The sequence below is a fragment of the Typopeltis vanoorti genome, chromosome 22, assembly GCF_054136105.1.
Source record: "Typopeltis vanoorti isolate ZY-2024b chromosome 22, IOZ_Tvanoo_1.0, whole genome shotgun sequence".
In the NCBI taxonomy this organism is placed as follows: domain Eukaryota; kingdom Metazoa; phylum Arthropoda; class Arachnida; order Uropygi; family Thelyphonidae; genus Typopeltis; species Typopeltis vanoorti.
Genome location: NC_143570.1, coordinates 62,084,934 through 62,109,333, shown reverse-complemented (window position 1 = coordinate 62,109,333; position 24,400 = coordinate 62,084,934). Strand labels below are relative to the sequence as shown.

General features: G+C 37.0%; 1 protein-coding gene across 5 annotated transcripts in view; it reads right to left on the bottom strand.

Annotated features, from left to right (window-relative positions):
• LOC150094460 (solute carrier family 33 member 2-like) overlaps positions 1–24,400 on the bottom strand; it is a 122,158-nt gene that overhangs the window by 16,957 nt on the left and 80,801 nt on the right. For all 5 annotated transcript variants that reach the window (XM_090411942.1, XM_090411939.1, XM_090411944.1 and 2 more), the window contains exon 4: positions 885–1,006. In XM_090411942.1, the coding sequence (XP_090268068.1) occupies positions 885–1,006 (122 nt within the window). The remainder of the gene's footprint in view (positions 1–884; positions 1,007–24,400) is intronic.

Here is a 24,400-nt window from a genome sequence, read left to right as displayed (position 1 = left end):
AATCCTTATCTGCACCTCACACACTGCACTGATGTGCTATAAGTTCTTTGTACCTCGTGTGTGTGTGTGTGTGTGTGTGTGTGTATATATATCATTGATGACTACACCACACACACACACACACACATGCTCCTTCCATGGAGGCCTCAGGAACTTGCATTCACTATCAAATAGTGGTACTGACTGGTTAACTGAACTGCCAATGTATATATAATTGATATAGTTGTGCTCATTAATTTCTTGTATTTTAGCCATATAAATTAATAAATATTATTTGAAGTGGGAAAAAAATTACTATGCATCTATGTAGCTTAAAACGATAATGTTTCTTATCGAGTTAACTTTCACTATAGCAAATACCCATATAATACACTTACTAGCTACAACAGACTATAATCAAATTCACACGCACAATACAATGCTGTTCTAAAGGAAATTCACTGTAGCAAGCTAACAGCAAGCTCACTGTAACAGAGGTATTCCTGTGATCTCTAGGAGTTTGCATGAACATTGACTGTATTATCCCTACATTAACTTTTAGATGTAGGGATTGGTATGTAATCAATAATGATTATTCAGTACTCTGTTTCTATCAACATATGGTGTATCAAACTTCTGTTTGTTACAGCAATACTGTAACAAAGTACTTTAAGCTACATAGATGCAATGTAATTTTTTTACCACTTCAAATAATATTTACTTATTTATATGGACAAAAATACAAGAAATTAATGAGTAAAACTATATACAGATTGGCAGCTCTGTTAACCAGTCAGCACAGTAATACTAAACAGATGTTACCTAAAATAAAACAAAAAACATTTAGGAACTATATTTAATAAAGTTACAAAGAAAATATATTTGATGAACTATTATTCACTCACACTGTAAAGCCATCAACTGAAAACCAAGGGCATTTTTGGGCCATATGCACACAATTATCCACTGTAACAAGATAGGCACAATTCTCAGTCCAGAAGATTTAAAAATTACTGACTTCAGAGACCTATAGACAAAATGATAGCAAAAAGATTCATTCCCGTAAAATGTGTAAACAAAATGAAATGTATTGCAAATAAATATGTTCACTGAAAAGCAGCAAGAGTTATAATTTAAGTGTTAACTTATCAATAAGGGGTGTTTAAGGGTCAAAGCTATATAACTGAGAGGAAACCTCCATATAGTCTTTAAAGGAATGCAGAGAACCGACCAGGGCTTCTGACCTAATGTGCAATCCTCACCTTCTCGTCGTGCACCCTGTTGGGTATCTACCAGGATACTGAACGAATGAGGATGGGCTGGCAATTTGGGATTTAGCCGTCCAAATTGTATTCTTATTGGCTTAAACCAATATACAAAATGATGGTACAACATGACAAAATTTCATGCTGGCTGGGGTCTCGCCTGGTTGACACCCGTTGTTTTCGCCAGAGAAGCAGAGCAAACAGCGAAAAGTCAGCTACTGGAACAAATCTGAAAACACACCCCAACTCAACATCACCAAAGTTAAAGATCAGTACTATCAACATAAGAAGCCTGAATGGCAAAGAAATGGAGCTACCTGAGGAATTAGATAAGTCATTAGTTATTAATTAGATAATTAGAATTAGTCACTCCTATTATGCCAGATCGACATAATAGGAGTGACTGAAACAAAAAAGACAAAAACTGGTGAGATCTTTCTGAGCAATAAATACAAAATGTTATATTCAGGAAATGACAATCAAGGAAAAGAAGGAGTAGCCATAGTATTCAACACAAAATACGAGGCTAATCTTCTTGAATGGCAGGCAGTCTCGAGTAGAGTGATGTGGGCAAATATCAGAATGGGGAATTGGACAATGAGACATATTTGTGCCTATGATCCCACAGAAGGTTCTACTAAGGTAGAAATGGAGGAATTTTTTGAGGCTTTAGAGAAAGCAACTGACACAAGGAAAAAGGAAAAGTTGGCCCTTGTGGGGATCTAATTAGCAGAGTAGGAAATGATTGTCAGACATACAAAAATATTTTGGGAAAATTTGGAGAAAAGAGCAAAGCTAATAATAATGGCAAATACCTGTTGGATTTCTGCTCAGGACATGGACTGGTTATTACTAACACCATGTTCCAACATAAAAATGTGCACAAATTCACATGGAGAGAAGAAGCAAGGAATAAGAAAAGTCTCATTGACTATGTTATTGTTGATAATGATGTTTTCTCTCTGTTGAAGGACACCAGAGTGTACAGAGGATTTGAAATTGGAAGTGATCACTATTTAGTCTTGAGCAGGATAAAATTGAATTTCATATTGAAAAAAATAACATGTAAGAAAGTTTTAAAGTGAATAAAAGTTGAGCAGCTCTCAGATGGGAACTGTAGACTAAAATACACAAAGATTATTAAAGAAAAAATGAAAGAGTTTAAGAACAGGAACCAAACCTTGGAGATTCAGTGGCAAGCCTTGAAGAAAACCCTGATTGATGCAGTCAGAGAGGCATGTGGTGAAGTTGTCAGCAAGGATAGAAAAATCAGAACTCCATGGTGGGCACTGGAAGTTAAAGAGGCAGTGAAGGAAAAGAAGAAAGCATATCAAAAGTTCCTGCCAAATAAGTCAGCTTTTGCTCTTAGAGAATACAGAGACAAATGTAAGAAAGCGAAACACTGTTTAAAACTAGCTAAACAAAAGTCATGGGAGGACTTTGGCAAGAACACAGAAAATAAATATCAAGAAGGTGGTAAGATATTCTGGAGGTTGTTGAAGAAGTTTAGAAATGGAGGAAAGAGTGCTGTAAAAGGAGTTAGAAATGATAAAGGTGACATGAAAACAGGAGAAAAAGATATCCTTGAAGTATGGAGTAATTACTTCAAAAAATTGCTAAATGAAACAAGCAGTGAGAGCACAGTGGTAAAAAACACTCCACAGGCATATAGTCAGGAATGCATATCCATACTTGAAGTAGAAAAAGCCATCAAAGGCTTGAAATGTGGAAAGGCAGCAGGAGTAGATGATATTCGTCCAGAAATGCTGAAATATGGTGGTATAAAAGTCTTACAGTGGCTGCACTGCATAGTTCAGAAAGTCCGGACAGAGGGACGAATTCCCAATGATTGGAGTAGAGCTATAATAGTACCCATATATAAAAAGGGAAATAAAACTGAATGTGAGAATTACAGAGGTATTTCCCTACTAAGTGTTCCTGGCAAGATTTATGCAAGTATACGTGAGAAACAGTAGAGAAGAATTGTGGAAGAAAAGCTTGGTGAAGAATAAGCTGGATTCAGACCAAATAGAGGCTGTCACAATCAGATCTTCACTTTACGACAAATAGTTGAGAAAGCATGGGAATATAACAAAGATCTGTATTTAAGTTTTGTCGATCTGGAAAAGGCATACGACAAGGTGCCAAGAGAGAAGCTATTCAATATGCTACAGTTATATGGTGTCAATGGAAAATTATATCAAGCGATACTTAGTCTTTATTTGAGTTGTAAGTCAGCAGTGAGAATTGTAGGAAGTACAGGAAGATGGTTTAATGTTAAATCTGGTGTGAGACAAGGATGTACATTATCCATTCTGTAATTCATTATCAATATGGATCACATTATGAAGGAAAGTGGTATTAAACATGATATCAGAATTGGAGATGTTAATGTCAGCTCTTTGCTTTATGCGGACGATGTTATACTTCTAAATAAATCCGCTACAAGTTTACAAGATTCCCTGACTAAATTGAATATCTGTTGTAATAGATATGGTATGAAGATCAGCATTAAAAAGACAAAGACAATGAATATAGGTAGAATTGTTGAAAATGTCAAATGTGTTGTGAATGGGGAACCTGTGGAACAAGTAAAACATTTCAGCTACTCAGGCACGATTTTTAGTGAAGATGGCAAATTAAATATGGAAATAGACAGTAGAATCAACAAAGCTGGTATGGTAGGCAGTCAATTGAATAAATTCATAAGGAATAAGAAAGAAATTAGTCGGAACACAAATTAGCTGTATACAAAACAGTGTTTAAACCAGTTTTAACTTATGGATCTGAGAGCTGGGCCAGAAGTAAAACACTCAACCAAAGACTAGAAACTGCAGATATGAGAGTCCTGAGAAAGATTATAGGCGTGAACAGATGGCATCAATGGCAATATCATATTAAAAACAAGGATATTAGGAAAGAACTTGACATTGTCATCATCCAGGAATGCGTTAGCAGAGCTAATCTCAGGTGGAATATCACTTAAACAGAATAGGCGAGGAAAGATTAGCAAAACAAGTGTTCTCTGCCAGGTTAGCAGGAAAACTACTCAGAGGAATAATAAATTTAGTTTAATCCTTTATCCAAGTGTGAGCAAACAAAGTTTGCGCCTGAAAGTATCTTCAGGACTGGGTTAAGGTGGTACCACCTTAACCCTGGGTTGGATAAAGGATTAAACTAAATTTATTATACTCTAACCAAGTGAAAAATAAACTTTCAACATCTTTCTCTAAATCCAGAGTAAATTATTAAAAAAGGGTGGCACACCAATTGGCAATTCCTTTAGGTAGAGATGACCTGCTAATGCTTCTGCCTGATATCTCCACTTGGGCCTGGCTCCCAATGAAGAGACCTCAATAAAGGTCGAAACTAGTCTGGGTAGTGGCCCTTCTCTTAATGCATAACATTAGACATATCTGCAAGGAGATGTGTTTTGCATTATAGGAGATACTGAGATAGGAGTTTTGGTAGCTTGCTCCACCTTTGTAACGAGTTGCCCTGGTGTTGTACCACCTTAACCCAGTCCTGAAGATACTTTCAGGCGCAAACTTTGTTTGCTCACACTTGGATAAACGATTAAACTATATTTATTATACTCTAACCAAGTGAAAAATAAACTTTCTACTCAGAGGAAGACCAAGGTATAGGTGCATTGATACAGTACACAGTGCTTTAGACGATAGAAATATAATATCTGATAATGTTGGAGTGTTGACAAGTAACAGACTGATTTGGAGGAAAATTGTAGATAGGAAGTTAGTAATAATGTAAATTTTTCATGTAGTACTATCATATCCTGTACACCCCTTGAGAGTACATGTCAGGAATTTGATGATGATGATATTACAAAAGAACTTGACATTGTCAGCATCCAGGAATGCGCTTGCAGAGCTAATCTCAGGTGGTATTTTCACTTAAACAGAATGGGCAAGGAAAGATTAGCACAACAAGTGTTCTCTGCCAGGAAAATGACCCCGAGGAAGACCAAGATATAGGTGGATTGATATGGTACAAAGTGCCTTAGACGATAGAAATATAAGATCTGATAATATTGGAGTCGTGACAAGTAACAGACTGATTTGGAGGAAAATTGTAGATAGTAAGTTAGTAATGATGTAAATTTTTCATGTAGTTCTATCATATCCTGTACACCCCTTGAGGGTACACGTCAGGAATTCGATGACGACTTATCAACAACTGTGAGATTTTGAATACTATAACTCATCAGTATTGTATTAGTTTGGATAACTGAAATATATTATGTATTTCAATTATGGTGATGTTTAGTGACTGATTTTTTTATATTTTTTAATATCTTTTTAAAAGTCTTTTTCTTATCAATGAATAAAAACTGATAAGGAAGGTCACTTTTCCCACCTTGGATAAAATTCCATGAACTTGAGCCAAAAGACTGCTTTTATTGACTAAACACCGAGAATTTTTATGAATGTTATTTTATGTTATCAAGATTTATCAATAAGAACATTATTATTAATATTATGTCCTCCACCATGAAGTCAGCAGATTCATTATTTTCTATCATTTTCTCATTTTCAACAGACTCATTCTTCATCTATCCACAAACTCTGCAATCCACATTCCTAATGAACCTTACCCACTGCAAGACTTGCATTAAATAAGTTCAAGGGCATAACTAACTGTTGTGCATATTGCTTAAAAAATACCTAATAAGGCCTAAAAATACAACATTATTAACATCTAACCCACTCAACACCTCTGATTCACCTACCAATTCTCCTATTGGTAGGTGAATCAGAGCTCTGGCTCGGGCAAGCATGTTTTTCCTCCCGAAAACTTGGTTTTTTTATCCCGTAAACTCAAGAAAATCGACCGTAAAACCCACATTATTGCAGACAGTTACATATCTTGTTAGGTTTAGGTACCAATGGCAGCACTTGTTTGCCAGCCTCTTTATCGGTGGCTGCTATAATTAGTGATAGACATGGGCCAGCTATCTCTGATTGGCTACCGGCAGAGATTGAACTGCCCACTCAGTCTCCAAAAGCTAGATAGGGTATAAAGGCCTCGCCTACTCCCTATAAGGGAATAAAAGATGTTAGCTGATATCCTTTGCAGTGGTCATGCTTCTGCCACGATAACCAAGTATTAACCAACAATATTTATTATTATTATTCGTGACACCTCCAAGGAGTCTGAAGACTCATCACAGGGGGACACCTACTATACAACACTCCGTCTCCACTACTATACCGAACCTCTACTACCAATCACCTACATCAATGCCATCTACTGCCCACAACCACCACCACCACAGCAGCTAGTATTTTTGTCTGTAAATTGCTTGTGTTCTAAATTTATTTATCCTCATGCTTGCCATATGGCAGTTTTTTTTGTAAAAAAAATAGATGCCTGTATTCATTCTTTGCTAGCAAGAAAAATTGAAAATTAAAATAATATGAAAAGAAAACTATTGTTATTTCAGAATGTGATAATATTTTTATGATGAGAACAACAAATTAAATAGCTGACACATTGTTAAGCATAAATTTGTTATACAATTATATAAAAAATTGATAAAATATATATGATAATTTTTATAAAAAATTCCAAATGTTTATTAAATTCTCATCCAGCACAACACAATATGCTGACTTCTTTTCTTACTATGTGCCTCTCTTGCTGAATGACATTTCCTAAGTAGCCACAAATCAATCAGCATACACTGCTGGATCAAAGCATATCAGTGGTGTACCAATAATTTTTATCACCTGTAGTGAAGAAATTGTTTTTGTCATCAGTGAAGATCTGGATGGGCTGATAAATCAGATTCATTTGGGAAAATCCTTGTTCATATTTGCTTGTTTAAACTGATATAATACTCAGAGCATTCATCAAATGCTTCAGATTTTTTGAAACTGATCGAACAGTTTCAAAACATTATTTTTCGTATAGTTTATGCCAATTGCAAGCATGTGCTGCTGTCGCCAACAGCACATGCTTGCAACACCAGTAACTTTCCAAGGATCTAAAGGATCTACCCTATTACCACTTCTGTTTATCCTATGCAAGGACATCATAGTGACTGCAGACCAGCAAAACCTCACCCATAGACCATACTGTACATCGACGATGTCCTGCTAGCCCAAAAGACCAGAACAGAATTTGAATTACTGGTCAACCAGTGGAAAACACAATGACTTTGGTTTGCAACTTAACCTGACAAAAACTGAATATTTAATGTGGCACTCAAACAGATGGCACAATTCTAGTCAATGGTACTGAACTTACTAAGACCTCTAACTTTCAGTACCTTGGATCCTGTGTGACGTTTGATAGTAGTGCCATCCCAGACGCCAGAACATGCATTAATGCTACCCGGCTGAAATGGAGCTAGGTCACTGGGGTCCTGTGTGACAAGAAAATACCTCGGTGTCTCAAATCCAAGATCTAACACACAGCGATTCAACCAGTTACACTTTATGGAGCACAGTGCTGACCTGTAACAAAACAGCATGAACAGGCCCTACATGTCATGGAGAGGCGATGCTCCGATGGACACAAATGATGACATCAGAAAACTCTTGGTGTTGCTCCAATCACAGAGAAGATGAGGGAAGCATGCCTATGATAGTATGGGCATTTAGAAAAAAAAAGTAATGGATGGACAGCCCAAAAGCTTACAAAAAGCCACAGAACTTCCACGAAACATACGCCTTGCCGCTCGTTCTTTACATCCACTCATCCCAAGGTTATATGGTCTCCCAAAGATACACAAGGAAAACTACCCACTGACACCAACAGTAGATAGTATTGACTCACCTACCTACAGCTTATCTAAGTTTCTGGCTTCATCTTTAAAAGGTTTTACAGGAAATTCTTCTTCATATATAAATATAAAAAACTCAACAGATTTCGTCTCTAAAATCAAAAATTTCAAACTCCAGCCTTCAGATATCATGGTGAGCTTTGACATGGTGGCTCTCTTTATAAACGTACCAATTGAAGAGGTTCTCGATATTTTAAAGAACAAGATTTCAAAAAAGATGTTTTCCATGCTATCACATTGCATTCACTCCAGCTATTTCAATATGAGAAGAAAATCTCCAAACAAAATAAAGGATTGGCAATGGGAAGCTCCATCTATATTAGCTAACATCTTTTTTGAAGATTTCGAACAAAAGGCAATCTCCTCAGCTACTCTTAAACCAAAAATTTGGCTAAGATGTAGATGACATATTTCTTATCTGGGACCATGGCACCGATAACCTTCAGTCTTTTTTAAATCATTTAAACAACTTCCACCAAGATATCAAATTAACAATGGAGGTTGAAGAAAATGGATCTCTTCCCTTCCTGGATGCAAGACTTACTAAGTCATCTTATTCTATTAAAATATCAATCTTTAGAAAATCTACACACACAGATAGATACCTGCATGCGTCCTCACATCACTATCCTGCACAGAAAGTGGGTATCATCTCAACCCTAGCACATCGTGCTAGATCTGTCAGATGATGAAGATCTAAAAAATGAACTACAACATCTACAAAGAACCTTCACAAGTAATGGCTACTTGTTGAAAACTATTAAAAGCATCTATACCACAGCCATCAAAACAACTTAGAAACACAAGACAATCCAAAAGGTTATATCTCCTTACCATATATCAGCTCGCTCTCCACGAAACTAAGAAGAATTTTAAGAAAGTTCAACATAAAAACTTGTTTCTCTACTCTTCCTAAACTAAGATCGATTTTAAGCAAATACAAACAAGCTCACAACCATCTACAATTCCCAGGAGTGTACAAAATCACGTGTGACTGCAGGAAGCAATACTATGGCCAAACTGAAAAATCCATCCTCCTACATCTAGAAGAACACCAGACAGACATTGCCCACAAAGAGAACTAGAGCAAGTGCCCTGTCAAGCCATGTACTGTTTTCAGTAAACACAAATGATGAAGGCCATCAACATGAGATAAACTGGACAACAACCTCAAACCTTCATATATGCCATGACGAGGTGGAGCGACACATAGTCGAGTCTAAGGAAATTGTTATGGACCCTCATCACATAAATAATAACTTTAGCTATAATCTACCGGACTCTTTCAGCTCTGCTATCCGATATTGGCACATGCGTGAAATCAGACGCACGCAGCTACTTAACAATAGAACTTCAACACGGACTGTAGCTACAGTTCAAAGCTAACTGATTTTATAATAGTCGCTTTATAGTGATACGATGTTTCTTATAGTGTTTACTTGCTTTCTATGTTCCCACCTCTTAAGAAGTCGGACAATCCGATGAAACATGTTGCATTTTGAATAAATTTAATTGTTATTCTAGTCTCGGTTATAGTCAGTATATATATATATATATATATATATATATATATATGTTAAAGATACCAAGCTATTTTAAACCTGGTTTTACTCCATTTCCCAAGTAAGCAAATAGATAAACAAGTCAAGTTTGTACCTGAATGTATTGTAAGTCTAGCTGACCCTCCAAGTAGTGCAAGTCAAGGCAACTCATGGTAAAGGTAGAATAAGCTCTGATCACTATTCTTAATATTTGCCCTTAATGCATAGCCCATCTCCTTGAGAAGATGTATGATGCTATGTATTAAAGGCAAGGGGCCACTACTCAGACCGGTTTTGACCTTTATTGAGGTCTCATCAGTGGGAGCCAGGCTAGAAATACCAAGAATTTAGTAATACAGAGCTTATAAGTATTTTACCAGAACAAGTTACCATAAGGTGTTTTAACCTTATTAAATAAAAATCTCAGGATGAGATATAAATGTAGAAAATATTTTACCTTGTGTATAATAAATGTTAAAGATACCAAGCTATTTTAAACCTAGTTTTACTCCATTTCCCAAGTAAGCAAACAGACAAACAAGTCAAGTTTGCGCCTGCACGTATTGTAAGTCTAGCTGACCCTCAAAGTAGTGCAAGTCAAGGCAACTCATGGTAAAGGTAGAATAAGCTCTGATCACTATTCTTAATATTTGCCCTTAATGCACAGCCCATCTCCTTGAGAAGATGTATGATGCTATGTATTAAAGGCAAGGGGCCACTATCTAGACCAGTTTCGACCTTTATTGAGGTCTCATCAGTGGGAGCCAGGGTAAAATACTTTCTACATTTATATCTCATCCTGAGATTTTTATTTAATAAGATCAAAGCACCTTATAGTAACTTGTTCTGTCAATAAAGGTCAAAACCAGTCTGGGTAGTGGCCCCTTGCCTTTAATACATAGCATTAGCATCATACATCTCCTCAAGAAGATGGGCTGTGCATTAAGGGCAAATATTAAGAATAGTGATCACAGCTTATTCTACCTTTACCATGAGTTGCCTTGACTTGCACTACTTTGAGGGTCAGCTAAACTTACAATAAGTGCAGGCCTCAAAGTAGTGTAAGAGCCAGGGTAAAATACCTTCTACATTTATATCTCATCCTGAGATTTTTATTTAATAAGATCAAAGCACCTTATGGTAACTTGTTCTGTCAATAAAGGTCGAAACCAGTCTGGGTAGTGGCCCCTTGCCTTTAATACATAGCATTAGCATCATACATCCCCTCAAGAAGATGGGCTGTGCATTAAGGGCAAATATTAAGAATAGTGATCACAGCTTATTCTACCTTTACCATGAGTTGCCTTGACTTGCACTACTTTGAGGGTCAGCTAAACTTACAATAAGTGCAGGCGTAAACTTGACTTGTTTGTCTGTTTGCATCATCATCATCAAATTCCTGCCATGTACCCTCAAGGGGTGTACAGGATATGATAGTACTATATGAAAAAAAATTACATCATTACTAACTTCCTATCTACAATTTTCCTCCAAATCAGTCTGTTACTTGTCAAGACTCCAACATTATCAGATCTTATATTTCTATCGTCTAAGGCACTTTGTACTGTATCAATCCACCTATATCTTGGTCGTTTTGCTGCCAACCTGGCAGAGAACACTTGTTTTGCTAATCTTTCTTCGCCCATTCTGTTTAAGTGACCATACCACCTGAGATAAGCTCGGCTAACACATTCCTGGATGCTGACAATGTCAAGTTCTTTCAGGAATGTGTTAGCCGAGCTAATCTCAGGTTGTCTGTTTGCTTACTTGGGAAATGGAGTAAAACCAGGTTTAAAATAGCTTGGTATCTTTAACATTTATTATACGCAAGGTAAAATACTTTCTACATTTATATCTCATCCTGAGATTTTTATTTAATAAGGTAAAAACACCTTATGGTAACTTGTTCTGGTAAAATACTTATAAGCTCGGTATTACTAAATTCTTGGTATTTCTAGCCTGGCTCCCACTGATGAGACCTTAATAAAGGTCAAAATTGGTTGGGGTAGTGGCCCCTTGCCTTTAATACACAGCATCATACATACATCTCCTCAAGGAGATGGGCTGTGCATTAAGGGCAAATATTAAGAATAGTGATCACAGCTTATTCTACCTTTACCATGAGTTACCTTGACTTGAATTACTTTGAGGGTAAGCTAGACTTACAATATGCGCAGGCACAAACTTGACTTGTTTGTCTGTTTGCTTACTTGGGAAATGGAGTAAAACCAGGTTTAAAATAGCTTGGTATCTTTAACATTTATTATACCCAAGGTAAAATACTTTCTACATATATATTATATGTGTTTTTAACAAATATATGTGTGCCAGCCTGGTTGGCTGAGTGGTTAGAGTATCCGCTCTCCAGAAGGCTGCAGGTTCGAATCCCACCGTGGGCATGGATGTCTGTGAAAATACTAGTGGTGGTGGGCGGTAGATGGTGTTGGCATAGTTGGTGCCAACGCCATCTACCACTTGGTGGATTCAGTGTTGGAGACAGAGTGTTGTAGAGTAGGTGCCATTCCCTTGATGAGTCTTTGGACTCCCTGGGGGTGTCAAATAATAATATAATATATATATATATATATATATATATATATATAATTATGTTATATATATATATAACATAATTACACTATATGATATACACTGATGAAATGCTCATTCAATAATTCTGCAATATCCATTGCAATGGCCTCTCTGCCATGTCCATTGACCAGTGTCAACCTATCATAATTATTCTTCCTCTTGCTTGTCATATAGTGAAAGAATTCCACTGAATTAACCTTGGCTTGACCAGCCAATCTCCTCTCATGCTGCCCTTTTCTTTCTTTACCATTCTTGACATCTTACTAGCCTGCAGTCCATAGACCTGCAGTTCATGATCATGGACCTGATCACCATCAACTGTCTTGTACTTACTCCATAACATTTTCTTTTCCAAAAAAACTTGCTTGATTTCACTGTTCATCCAATTCACTCTTACTCTATTTACTCAATCCTTAGTATGTACAATAGTTATATGCTGATTGTGCCAGATACTGTCTTATCAATTTCCATGCACTTTTAACATCTATTCTGCACAGCTCATCTACCCAACCTACTGATGCTACTTGACTATAGAGCTTCCTATAATCACCTACTGTATAATTCTACTCACGAGGGTGATCTGAAAACTTCTTGGCCTAATAATGAAAAAACAAATTTATAATTTCAAAATTATTTTTATTTTTCAACATAATCTCCCTCAAGACATTTATACCAGTGATGCTCCAGCCATTATCCCGTCTCTGTAGTGCTCTCTCAGTAAGATCTGCAAAATACCCCTCTATAGCTGCAATCACCTCTTGATTCGAAGAAAAACCTGACCAGCGAGGAAGGGTTTTAGTTTTGGGAAGAGATAGAAGTTAGAGGGAGTGAAATCTGGAGAATAGGGTGGATGTTCCAACAATTCATAGTGCAGATCCCTTAATTTTCCCATTGGCAAAACACCTTTGAGGGCAGGTGCATTGTCCTGATATGAAAGACGATTTTTTTCTTCTGTAAACTGGGTCTTTTCTCACAAATTTTTTCATCTAGTCCAGTTAAAAGATTGGAATAATATTCCCCAGTTACTGTTTTGTCCTTTTCAAAATAATTAATAAACAAAATGCCTTTAGCATCCCAAAACACCGACGTCGTGACCTTTCCTGCTGATGGAACCGACCGTCTTCTTTGGCACTGAACAACCGGCTTCTATCCACTGTTTTGACTGCTGTTTGGATTCTGGTGGTGAATCCAAGTCTCATCCATAGTAATAAATCGACAACCAAAATCAGTTTTATTCTTGTTAAAACACTCCAAGCACTGTTAAGAGATTTTCATGTGAGTGCATTTTTGATCTGCTGTGAGCAAGCGTGGTACCCATCTTGTGCAAAGCATTTTCATTTGCAATTCTTCATGCAAAATATATCCTACACATTCTTTTGAAATGCCTAAATTTTCAGCAATTTCATGCAATTTGACTCACCGGTCATCCAATACCATATCGTGGACTTGATCAATGATTTCTGGCGTTGTTAGACTTTTTGGACGTCCTTCACGTGGATCACCTTCAAGGCTGGTATGGCCACGTTTAAACTCAGCAGCCCATAAATTTTTATGAACTTCAAATGAATTTCTTTTGCCAATAGCGTTGCCATCTATGGTCGATGGCAAACATTACTTTTAGACCACCCTCGTATATTATTTTTTGGCAGTAACCTTTTCTTGTTTCACGACTTCTCAAACAAGGATCTCATGATCACTCTCACCATCCGGCAGTGGCGTTAATACCTCATTAAACAACTACAGCTTGTGAAGTTATCACCAAATCCAAAACACCATAACCTCTAGTTGCTGCGATCACACTGCTTAAGATGTTTATTCCTCAGGAATTCAACAAACTCACTCTCCTTGTTCCTATATGCTATCTCTTCCTTCCATTCTATATTCATGAAATTAAACGATCCCATTAGGATCATCTCCTTTTTACATGTCCAACCAATTTACCTAAACTTTTCAAAATCCATATTCTCTACATTCCCAGGCCTATAATAGCATCCTATGAGATATAATAGCTTGTTAATTATATCTTATAATTCTTATATCTTATAAGGCTGGTTCCAGATGGTAACATTTAATGATGTGTTGGGGCTGATTTGCAGAAGAGGGCGGACTTCAGGCGCTAACTTTGCTTACACTTTAAGCGCCTCCGTAGTGCAATTAGAAGAACGACGGTACATTGCACCTTCGATTGGAATAGGCCTAAGTTCGATTCTCGTCATGACGGAAGGAATCTTTATGTGGACGATTTTCAGTCAAAGGTGAGTTAGCTGATCTCATACGAGGTAGCAGGGTTTTTTCCTCCCAGAAACTAGGGTTTTTCATCCTGCATACAGACAAATCAGTCCTTCAGAACACACGCAATTTACAGACAAAAATATACTAGTTGTGGTGGTAGATGGCATTGATGGAGATGATTGGTAGTAGAGGTTCGGTGTATTGGTTGAGACCGTTGTATAATAGTAGGTGTCCTCCCGTGATGAGTCTTAGGACTCCTTGGAGGTGTCACAAATAATAATAATAATTTCAACTTCGTAGCACACATACTCAAAATCTGTACATGCATTATCAAACTTCCACACTTTGTGGACACAATTCCTCTGCAATCATTAACAGTATTCTCCATTCTCGTTTCACCTTCCTATCCTTCTGGAAAATTGTATATCCTTCCATTTCTATTCCCAACAGCTCATCATCTTTAGACAACAAAGTTTCACTAATGAGGATTATCTGTGGGCATACTGAATCAATACAACAAACACAGCTCTCTTATTTCGAATGCCCCTTCAATTTGTATACAAACATGGCAATCCTCCATGTCTTTGAGGCCATTCTACCAAATACCAACATTCCTAACTCTAGCCACTATACCACACCTCCCTCTTTTGTCTGACTACTACAATTTCCCTGATCCTGATTGATAACAATACCTGTTTCATCTTCACCTTTGTGCATTCCATCACCTTGTCCTGCCACAACCACATCTTCAACCTTGTATCCATCTTCCTCCTGCTGTAAAACACATTTGGCTGTGAGTTAGATTAAATTCTTGATTTTGTGTATTCTCTGCAAATGCTCAACACCAAACTCATTCAGATGCAATCCCTCAACTTTAAACCATTCCAATTTTCCTTCAAATTCACTCTACAGATTCACAAACTGAACCTCCTTTGCCTCACACAACTCATCTATCTTGCTATTCATTATCTTTGCTAACCTTTCTCAACTTACTACTGTCATATTTGGGAGAACAAGCAAACAACTTGTGATTGTCTGCAAAAATAGTAGTGGTGATGGTGGTGTACAGTAGATGGCATAGTTGCAGTTGCAGTTCATTGTAGTGGGTGGAGACAGAGTTATAGAGTAGGTGCCCTCCCTCGATGAGTCTTTGGACTTCTTTCTTTCATGCTTACACGGTGATCAGAATACAATATCAAAAATTTTGAAGACAACTACCATAAGCTCTTAAACATGAATTAAAGATTATTAGCAACACATTTATAAATAATGGCTATAACAAAAATACTATTAATAAAATTCTTCATAAAACTTCATCAAAAAAGAATATAGATTACAGTAAAACCATAGTCATCCCATACATTAAAGGGTTATCAGAAAAAATCAATGGAATCCTACACCATTATAATCTTAATGCCACTTTTAAACCACCTATAAAATTAACATTAAAAAACATATTCAACTTCTCTAATGATCCTCTCCTCCCAATGGCACATCCTGGAGTTTATTACATCTACTGCACCTGTAACTTACCTTATATTGGTGAAACTGGACTTAAAAAATCCTTATACGTAAAAAAGAACACAAAAGACATTAAATATAACAATTTTGGTGAAGCAGGCCTCTCAGATCACGAGCTCAACACCCTACACCAAATTGATTGGAAAAATACCTGCTCTTTACATCATGCAAAAACCTAGTATGAAAGAAAATTTAAAGAAGCCTGTGAAATTCTGATTAACCACCCTAAAAAAATTAAATTGGGCTAGAGAGCAACATGTTTATATATATATATATATATATATATATATAAAATTAAAATTTAACTGACTAGAATCCGAGAAAGTATAACAAAACCTTTAATAAATCACGACTAGTTTCATCGGTGTTCCAACTTCTTCAGGTGAGTAAGAAATAACATAAGACTTATAAAAATAACAAGGTAAAAACTTTTCCAGCTTAATAAAAAGAAGCAGAATAGTAGCAGTCATATTTGAATAGGTGACCGCATGCTACTATTGGCATGAGTTGAATGTGTGTGACAGCTAATTTTAGAGTGCCAGTATTGGATTACTGCGCTATAGGAATCGGTCAAATTGTAGCTTAGCTTGTTCAAGTGTGAAGGGTCCTGAACTATTTCTTTTGATTCTATAATTCGTCTTTCAAATTCATCCTTGCATATATATAAATTGGTTGTGTGGTCCCAATCAACTTGGTGTGGCCGTTCTTTGAGGTTAGAGTTTGCAGAGAAGAGAACATGACTGGAAAGGACGCTCGCTCATGTTCTACTGTAGGAGATGTCATGTCTATGTTCCTCAAGACGAAGTGAAAGAGATTTATCTGTCTGGCCAAAATAAAATAAAAAAAAAAGAAAGACGAATTACAGAATCGAAAGAAATAGTTCTGGACCCTTCACACTTGAACAACAATCTAAGCTACAATTTGTCTGATTCCCATAGCACAGTAATCCAATACTGGCACTCTAAAATTAGCTGTCACACACACACATTCAACTCATGCCAACAGTAGCACGCATATGACTGTTACTATTCTGCTACTCTTTATTAAGCTGGAAAGTCCATGTTTTTTACCTTGTTATTTTTATAAGCCTTATGTTATGTCTTACTCACCTGAAGCAGTCGGAACACCGATGAAACTAGTTGTGATTTATTAAAGATTTTTGTTATACTTTCTCGGGTTCTAGTCAGTTAAATTTTAATTTTATAAATGTATACATCCCGAGTCAATCCTAATTACAACAATATATATATATATATATATATATATATATATATATATAAAACTATATGATTATACATATAAATTTCAACCAACCCTAATCTCAACAATAATGGTGGCATAAAAAATCCAAGGATTTGGATGGCACATATTCAGCCTACTTAGTTTCCAGCATACTTTTGGACTTGAAGCAATTTCCAAGTTTTATTGGAAACTATTCCATACCAATTGGTTGAAATTTATATGTATAATCACATAGTTTTATATATATATTATAATATCCAAAATAGATAATTATTATCTATTTTGTAACGTAATAGATAATAATAATAGGACTCTAGCTTTGATGTAGTAAAGGTTTTTTTTCCCTCTCACCAGAGGTCAGGCCAATAATTGTTGTAACGGTTGGTCAATAACTTTAGCAAACCATGTAGATTGTAGTGCAGCTTGTTTCTTTGTATATATGTGTATGCTCCAGATGATGACCTTGATATGAAGGTCAAAACGTCGAGTGTTCATTTTGGTTTATATTAAACTAAAGTTTTGCTCAAACACGGTAGTTGTCTCCATAATTTTTGATAATGTCTTTGGAATCCCTGGAGGTATCATGTAATAATAATAAGAATAAAAGCTTTTCCAACAATGCTATTATCCTTTATCACAACAACTTCCTTAAGTCTCCATCACATTTCCTTTTTCCTACCAAGTCATTCATGCCCACAATCCACTAATCCTGATGCCTGCTCTTTCCTTCTTTGCAAAGCATCAGTTATTTGTTTTAATGTTCCACCAGGAAAGCATGTTTTGTGTACTTTATTAGTCATCACACTTCTAATGAACAAGCCACAAACACAATGATATATGATTATATTTTGACTCTTTCTTCATAATACTAACTTCTTCGTTCTCATTCATATCAGTCAATATCTTCTTTAGATGTTTAATCTCATCTTCCAGATATTTCATTTCACTTTTCATTTTCATCAACTCTTGCCTTAGTTCTTCTGCTTCATTCCCTTTATCATGACTAACACTTTTATGCAATTTTTGTTGACCACTAGCGATAATGGCTCCCGTTTCAAAATATTTAAACCTATCAATGCAATTTTTTCACACATTATTGCTTTCCTTCTTCCAGATATTTCATTTCACTTTTCATTAACTCTTGCCTTAGTACTTCTGCTTCATTCCCTTTATCATGACTAACACTTTCATGCAATTTTTGTTGACCACTAGCGATAATGGCTCCCATTTCAAAATATTTAAACCTATCAAAGCAATTTTCTCACACATTAATGCTTTCCTTCTTTTAATTCACTATAAGAGTCCACAAATCTTTGTACAAATTATTGTAGTGCCAGAATAACGAGTAATAAAAGCAGGGTGAAGTGAACAACAATATAGTTTTATTGCTTCGGGATTTAAACAGTCTGACGCTATTTGTTGTTTTTTTTTAAGTCTCCATTTGATTTCAATAATTGTCCTTGAAATTACTAGTCATGGTGGTGGGCAGTATTTGGCATTGGTGTAGTTGCAGTTCGTTGTAGTTGAAGGATTGAGTAGCGGAGACAGAGTAAGTGCAGAGAGTTGTAGAGTAGGTGCCCTCTCTCGATGAGTCTTTGGACTCCCTGGAGGTGTCACATCATCATCAAATTTCTGATATGCATCCTCAAGGGATGTACAGGATATGATAGTACTACATGAAAAACTTACATAATTACTAACTTCCTATCTACAATTTTCCTCCAAATCAATCTGCTACCTGTCAAGACTGCTACATTATCAGATCTTATAATTCTATCTTCTAAGGCACTTTTAACTATATCAATCCACCTATATCATGGTCTTCCTTTTTCCTGCAAACCTGGCAGAGAACACTTGTATTGCTAATCTTTCCTCTCCCATTCTGTTTAAGTGACCATACCACCTGAGATTAGCTGTGCTAACACATTCCTGGATTCTAACAATGTTAAGCTCTTTCCTAATATCCTCATTTTTAATATGATATTGCCACTGACTTGGGGCATGAGTCCCATGCAGCCAAGGGTATCCCCCAGGTTGTGGATAAGGGAATAGCCTCTGGATACAGAAGTTAGCTGTGAATAAACAGGGAAACAACTGTGAATAAGTAGTCATGGACAATGGGATGACATTGGAAAATTTGAAGAAACAAATGGATAGCTATATTGGGAATTAGTGAAATTAAATGGAATAGAACTGGAGACTTTTGGAGTGATCATTTATTCAGTCATTTATTCAGGTGACAAGATTGCAAAAAATGGAGTCACAATGGTTCTCAATAAGGAATGGGGAAGAAGGGTAATCAACAAAAAAATGTAGTAGCAGACTGATAATTGTAAAACTAGAAGCAAAACCAACAAATTTTATAATAATACAAGCTTACATGCCTATTAGTGACCACAGTGAGAATGAAGTTGAGAGAGTATATGTAGATATTGAGAATCTAATCAAACTCGCCAGAAAGGAAGATAATCTTATTGTCATGGGTGATTGAAATGCAATCACTGGAGAAGGCAAAGATGGTAAAGAGGTGGGGAAGTATGGACTTGGATGCTAAAATGAAAGAGGAGAGAGACTTTTTTCTTGTAGAGAGGCTTATACGCTGGTTAAACATGATAACTAATAATTAAGGAATTGACAGCGAACACTAGAAATATAAATTAAATAAACTTGAACATATACTTTCTGATATTTCCGCAAACGTCACATTGCCATCTTCTTGGGAACTTAATACAAAGACAAGTGCACGCAAGTACTACATAATAGCAAATGAGAACCGAAGCTAGGCAGTTACCGTTTTCCTAAAGTTCTGATGGTGCCCCCTAGCGGGCTATATTGGTAGTTCTTGGCCTTTGGGCTGAAGTTCTTCTGATAAATGTTTCCCAAATTTGGAGCAGTCTCATGCATCCAAATTTGTTGAGGTTTGGCATGTTCCTAAGGGCTGAGGCTGATTCCATGAATAGTCTTTCATATTCATACTTGCTGAGGTATTACTGTGGCTTTCTTCCATCTTATTCTGTGGTCGAGTATCCAGAGCATGGTCTGCAAGGCCCAGAGTGGCTGTACTGGTGAAATCGGATGTAATCCTTGTGTTCTGAGATTCAGATATTTGCTGTCCTGTCTGTTTGGCCAAAGTAGGACAATTTACAGCTGCAAGGGACCTGGTATATACCAGGTAGGTCTAGGGGAAGTGGTTGGTCTTTATTGGAGCAGATAAGGGATGCCAATTTTCTATATGGTCTGTAACAAGTGGTCAAGTCATGTTTTTTTAAAATTTTGTTGATTTTTTCCGAGGTGCCTCGGATGTAGGGAATGGTGATGGATTTAGAGTAATCTTTTTTTTTTGCGAAGGGGGGGAAGGTGAGTTGTGGATAACTGGTTTAAGTATTTTTTGGATTCATTTTGGGGGGGGGGGGTAGCCATTGGCTGAGAAAGTGTCACGGATGTGATTTAGTTCAGTGGTTAGGGCTTGATCATTTGAACAGATTATTTTTGCCCTGTTGAATAGAGTCTTAATAACTCCATATTGTTGTGAGGGGGGGGGTGATGGGATTGTTGGTGAATGTATCTGCCTGTATGGGTGGGTTTTCTATAAACTGAGAAAGCCAAGGTTCCATCAGGTTGGCGGGTGACTAGTGTGTCTAGGAAGGGGAGGTTATTGTTTTCCTCTTTTTCCAGGGTGAACTTGATTCTAGGGTGTTGGTTGTTTAAGTGTATTAGGAAAGAGAGGAGTTAATCCGGGCCATGTGGCCAAATAGCGAACACATCATCAACATAGCAAAGCTATATGGTAGGTTTTTGTGGGGCTGAGTTTAAGGCTTTCTCTTCAAAAGTCTCCATAAAGAAGTTGGCCAAGGGTGAGGAAAGTGGTGAACTCAAGGCTGTCCCCTCTATCTGTTTGTAGAATTTTTCCTGCCAAACGAAATAGCCTGAGTTCATTGTAAACTGAAATAGGGCTGAGATATCGTGAGGAACATCTCAGCTTGGATTAGCTCTAAGGTTTCTTTGAGGGGGACATTCATGAATAAGGAGGAGACGTCAAAACTGACTATCATCATCATCATCAAATTCCTGCCATGTACCCTCAAGGGGTGTACAGGATATGACAGTACTACATGAAAAAATTACATCATTACTAACTCCCTATCTACAATTTTCCTCCAAATCAGTCTGTTACTTGTCAAGACTCCAACATTATCAGATCTTATATTTCTATCGTCTAAGGCACTTTGTACCGTATCAATCCACCTATATCTTGGTCTTCCTCTGGGTCGTTTTCCTGCCAACCTGGCAGAGAACACTTGTTTTGCTAATCTTTCCTCTCCCATTCTATTTAAGTGACCATACCATCTGAGATTAGCTCTGCTAACGCATTCCTGGATGCTGACAATGTCAAGTTCTTTCCTAATATCCTCATTTTTAATATGATATTGCCATTGATGCCATCTGTTCATGCCTCTAATCTTTCTCAGGACTCTCATATCTGCGGTCTCTAGTCTTTGGTCAAGTGTTTTACTTCTGACCCAGCTCTCAGATCCATATGTTAAAACTGGTTTGAACACTGTCTTGTATACAGCTAATTTAGTGTTCCGACTAATTTCTTTCTTATTCCATATGAATTTATTCAATTGACTTCCCACCATACCAGCTTTGTTGATTCTGTTGTCTATTTCTATATTAGACAACAGAATCAACAAAGCTGGTATGAAACTATTATGTCATTATGTTGGAGTGCAAGGTTTTCTATACTGGCTTTGAAGTGGGCTGAGTTTTTTTATGTGTGATGGTGTGTTGCCAGTATAGTGTGAGAGCACTTTGGCTAAATGCTTGGCTAGTTTGTAAGTGCATCAATGCCATCCACTATGGGACGTAATGGCACATTTTCTTTATGTATTTTTGGGAGCCCATATATGCGGGGGGGTCTAGAGTTATATGGTTTTAGTCTGTTGGTAATCTCCACAGGCCAAGAAGTGACCTTCTTAAGGATCCTATGGAGTTTTCTAATTTGAGAGTCGATGAGATTGTATTCAATAGGGAGGTAAGTGGCTCGATCTAATAGTAAAGCCTTAAGCTTACCTGTGTAGTCATTAAGATTGAGTACCACAGTGGCATTTCCCTTATCTACTTTGGTGATAACTATTTCTTTGTTTTTCTTCAATTCTTGTAGTGACTTGTATTCACTAATGGATATGTTGGTTTTTGGAGGTTTTGCTTTTGTGAGAACACAGGCTACATCCAATCTAATATCGTTGGCGATGTGGTTTGGAAGGTGGCAAATCCCACGTTCAATTTGGATCATTAATTCCTCGACCAGTAATTTCCTAGGAGCAATGGCAAAGTTGTGACCGTGTGACAGAGCGTTGAGTGCTTCAGGCTTCAAGTTAACTGAAGAAAAGTTAACTACAGTGTTGGTTTGTAGTTTAGGTTTGGATGCTGAGTTCTTTATTAATTTATCAAACTTGTTGATATGTCGACTCCGTATTTGTTCGAATTCTTTATTAGCCGCTGTACACGAGATGTCATGTAGGACTGACCAAAGCTCGTGATTAAGCGTATTTGAAAGCTCATTTTCTAGCGATAAAATAGCTCTGTTTATGTCAGCTACGAAACCGCGTGTAGTGATAATTTGCTCCCGAAGTAAAGCCTGGCTCGCCCGGTTGTAGATAAGGATAGCTTTCTGTGAAACGAAGCGGTGTTTAAATTTTACACAGTTAGGGATGACTTGATTATCCCGGCAGTGTTTTAGGAATGCCAGACGGTTAAGTTGTCTGGATAACTTCAGCTTCAGTTTGCCGTAATGGCGGGCCTTGCATGTGAAGGAATCTCCGTGGATGATCGTAATTCTTGTAGAGAGGCTTATACGCTGGTTAAACATGATAACTAATAATTAAGGAATTGACAGCATACACTAGAAATATAAATTAAATAAACTTTAATATATACTTTCCGATATTTCATTGGAAAGTTTATAGAAAACCCACCCATACAGGCAGATATATTCACCAACAATCCCATCACCCCCCCCCTCACAACAATATGGAGTTATTAAGACTCTATTCAACAGGGCAAAAATAATCTGTTCAAATGATCAAGCCCTAACCACTGAACTAAATCACATCTGTGACACTTTCTCAGCCAATGGCTACCCCCCCCCCCCAAAAATCCAAAAAATACTTAAACCAGTTATCCACAACCCACCTTCCCCCCACCCTTCGCAAAAAAAAAAAGATTACTCTAAATCCATCACCATTCCCTACATCCGAGGCACCTCGGAAAAAATCAACAAAATCTTAAAAAAACATGACTTGACCACTTGTTACAGACCATATAGAAAATTGGCATCCCTTATCCACTCCACTAAAGACCAACCACTTCCCCTATACCTACCTGGTGTATACCAGGTCCCTTGCAGCTGTAAACTGTCCTACTTTGGCCAAACAGACAGGACAGCAAATATTAGAATCTCAGAACATAAGGATTACATCCGATTTCACCAGAACAGCCACTCTGGGCTTGCAGACCACGCTCTGGATACTCGCCACAGAATAAGATGGAAGAAAGCCACAGTAATACACTGCAGCAAGTTCAAATATGAAAGACTAGTCATGGAATCAGCCTCAGCCCTTAGGAACATGCTAAACCTCAACAAATTTGGATGCATGACACTGCCCCAAATTTGGGAAACATTTATCAGAAGAACTTCAGCCCAAAGGCCAAGAACTACCAATATAGCCTGCCAGGGGACACCATCAGGACTTTAGGAAAACGGTAGCTGCCTAGCTTCGGTTCTCATTTGCTGCTATGTAGTACTTGCATGCACTTGTCTTTGTATTAAGTTCCCAAGAAGATGGCAACATGACGTTTGCCGAAATATTGGAAAGTATATATTAAAGTTTATTTAATTTATATTTCTAGTGTATGCTGTCAATTCCTTAATTATTAGTTTAAAAGTCTATCGAGATAGACTTTTGGAGTTCTGCCACCAATTCGATCTGATCATAACTAATACCAGGTACGAGGTACCAAAAAGAAGAAGGTTTACTTGAAAAATGCCAGGGGATATAGGAAGGTATCAAATAGATTATATTATGACAAGAAATAGATTTTAAAAATCAAGTAAAATCATGCAAAAGTTACCTGGGAGCTGATGTTGACAGTGACCATAATTTGGTTTTATTGAAATGCAATGTGAAATTTAAATAACTGTCACAACCAAGGAAAAGGCC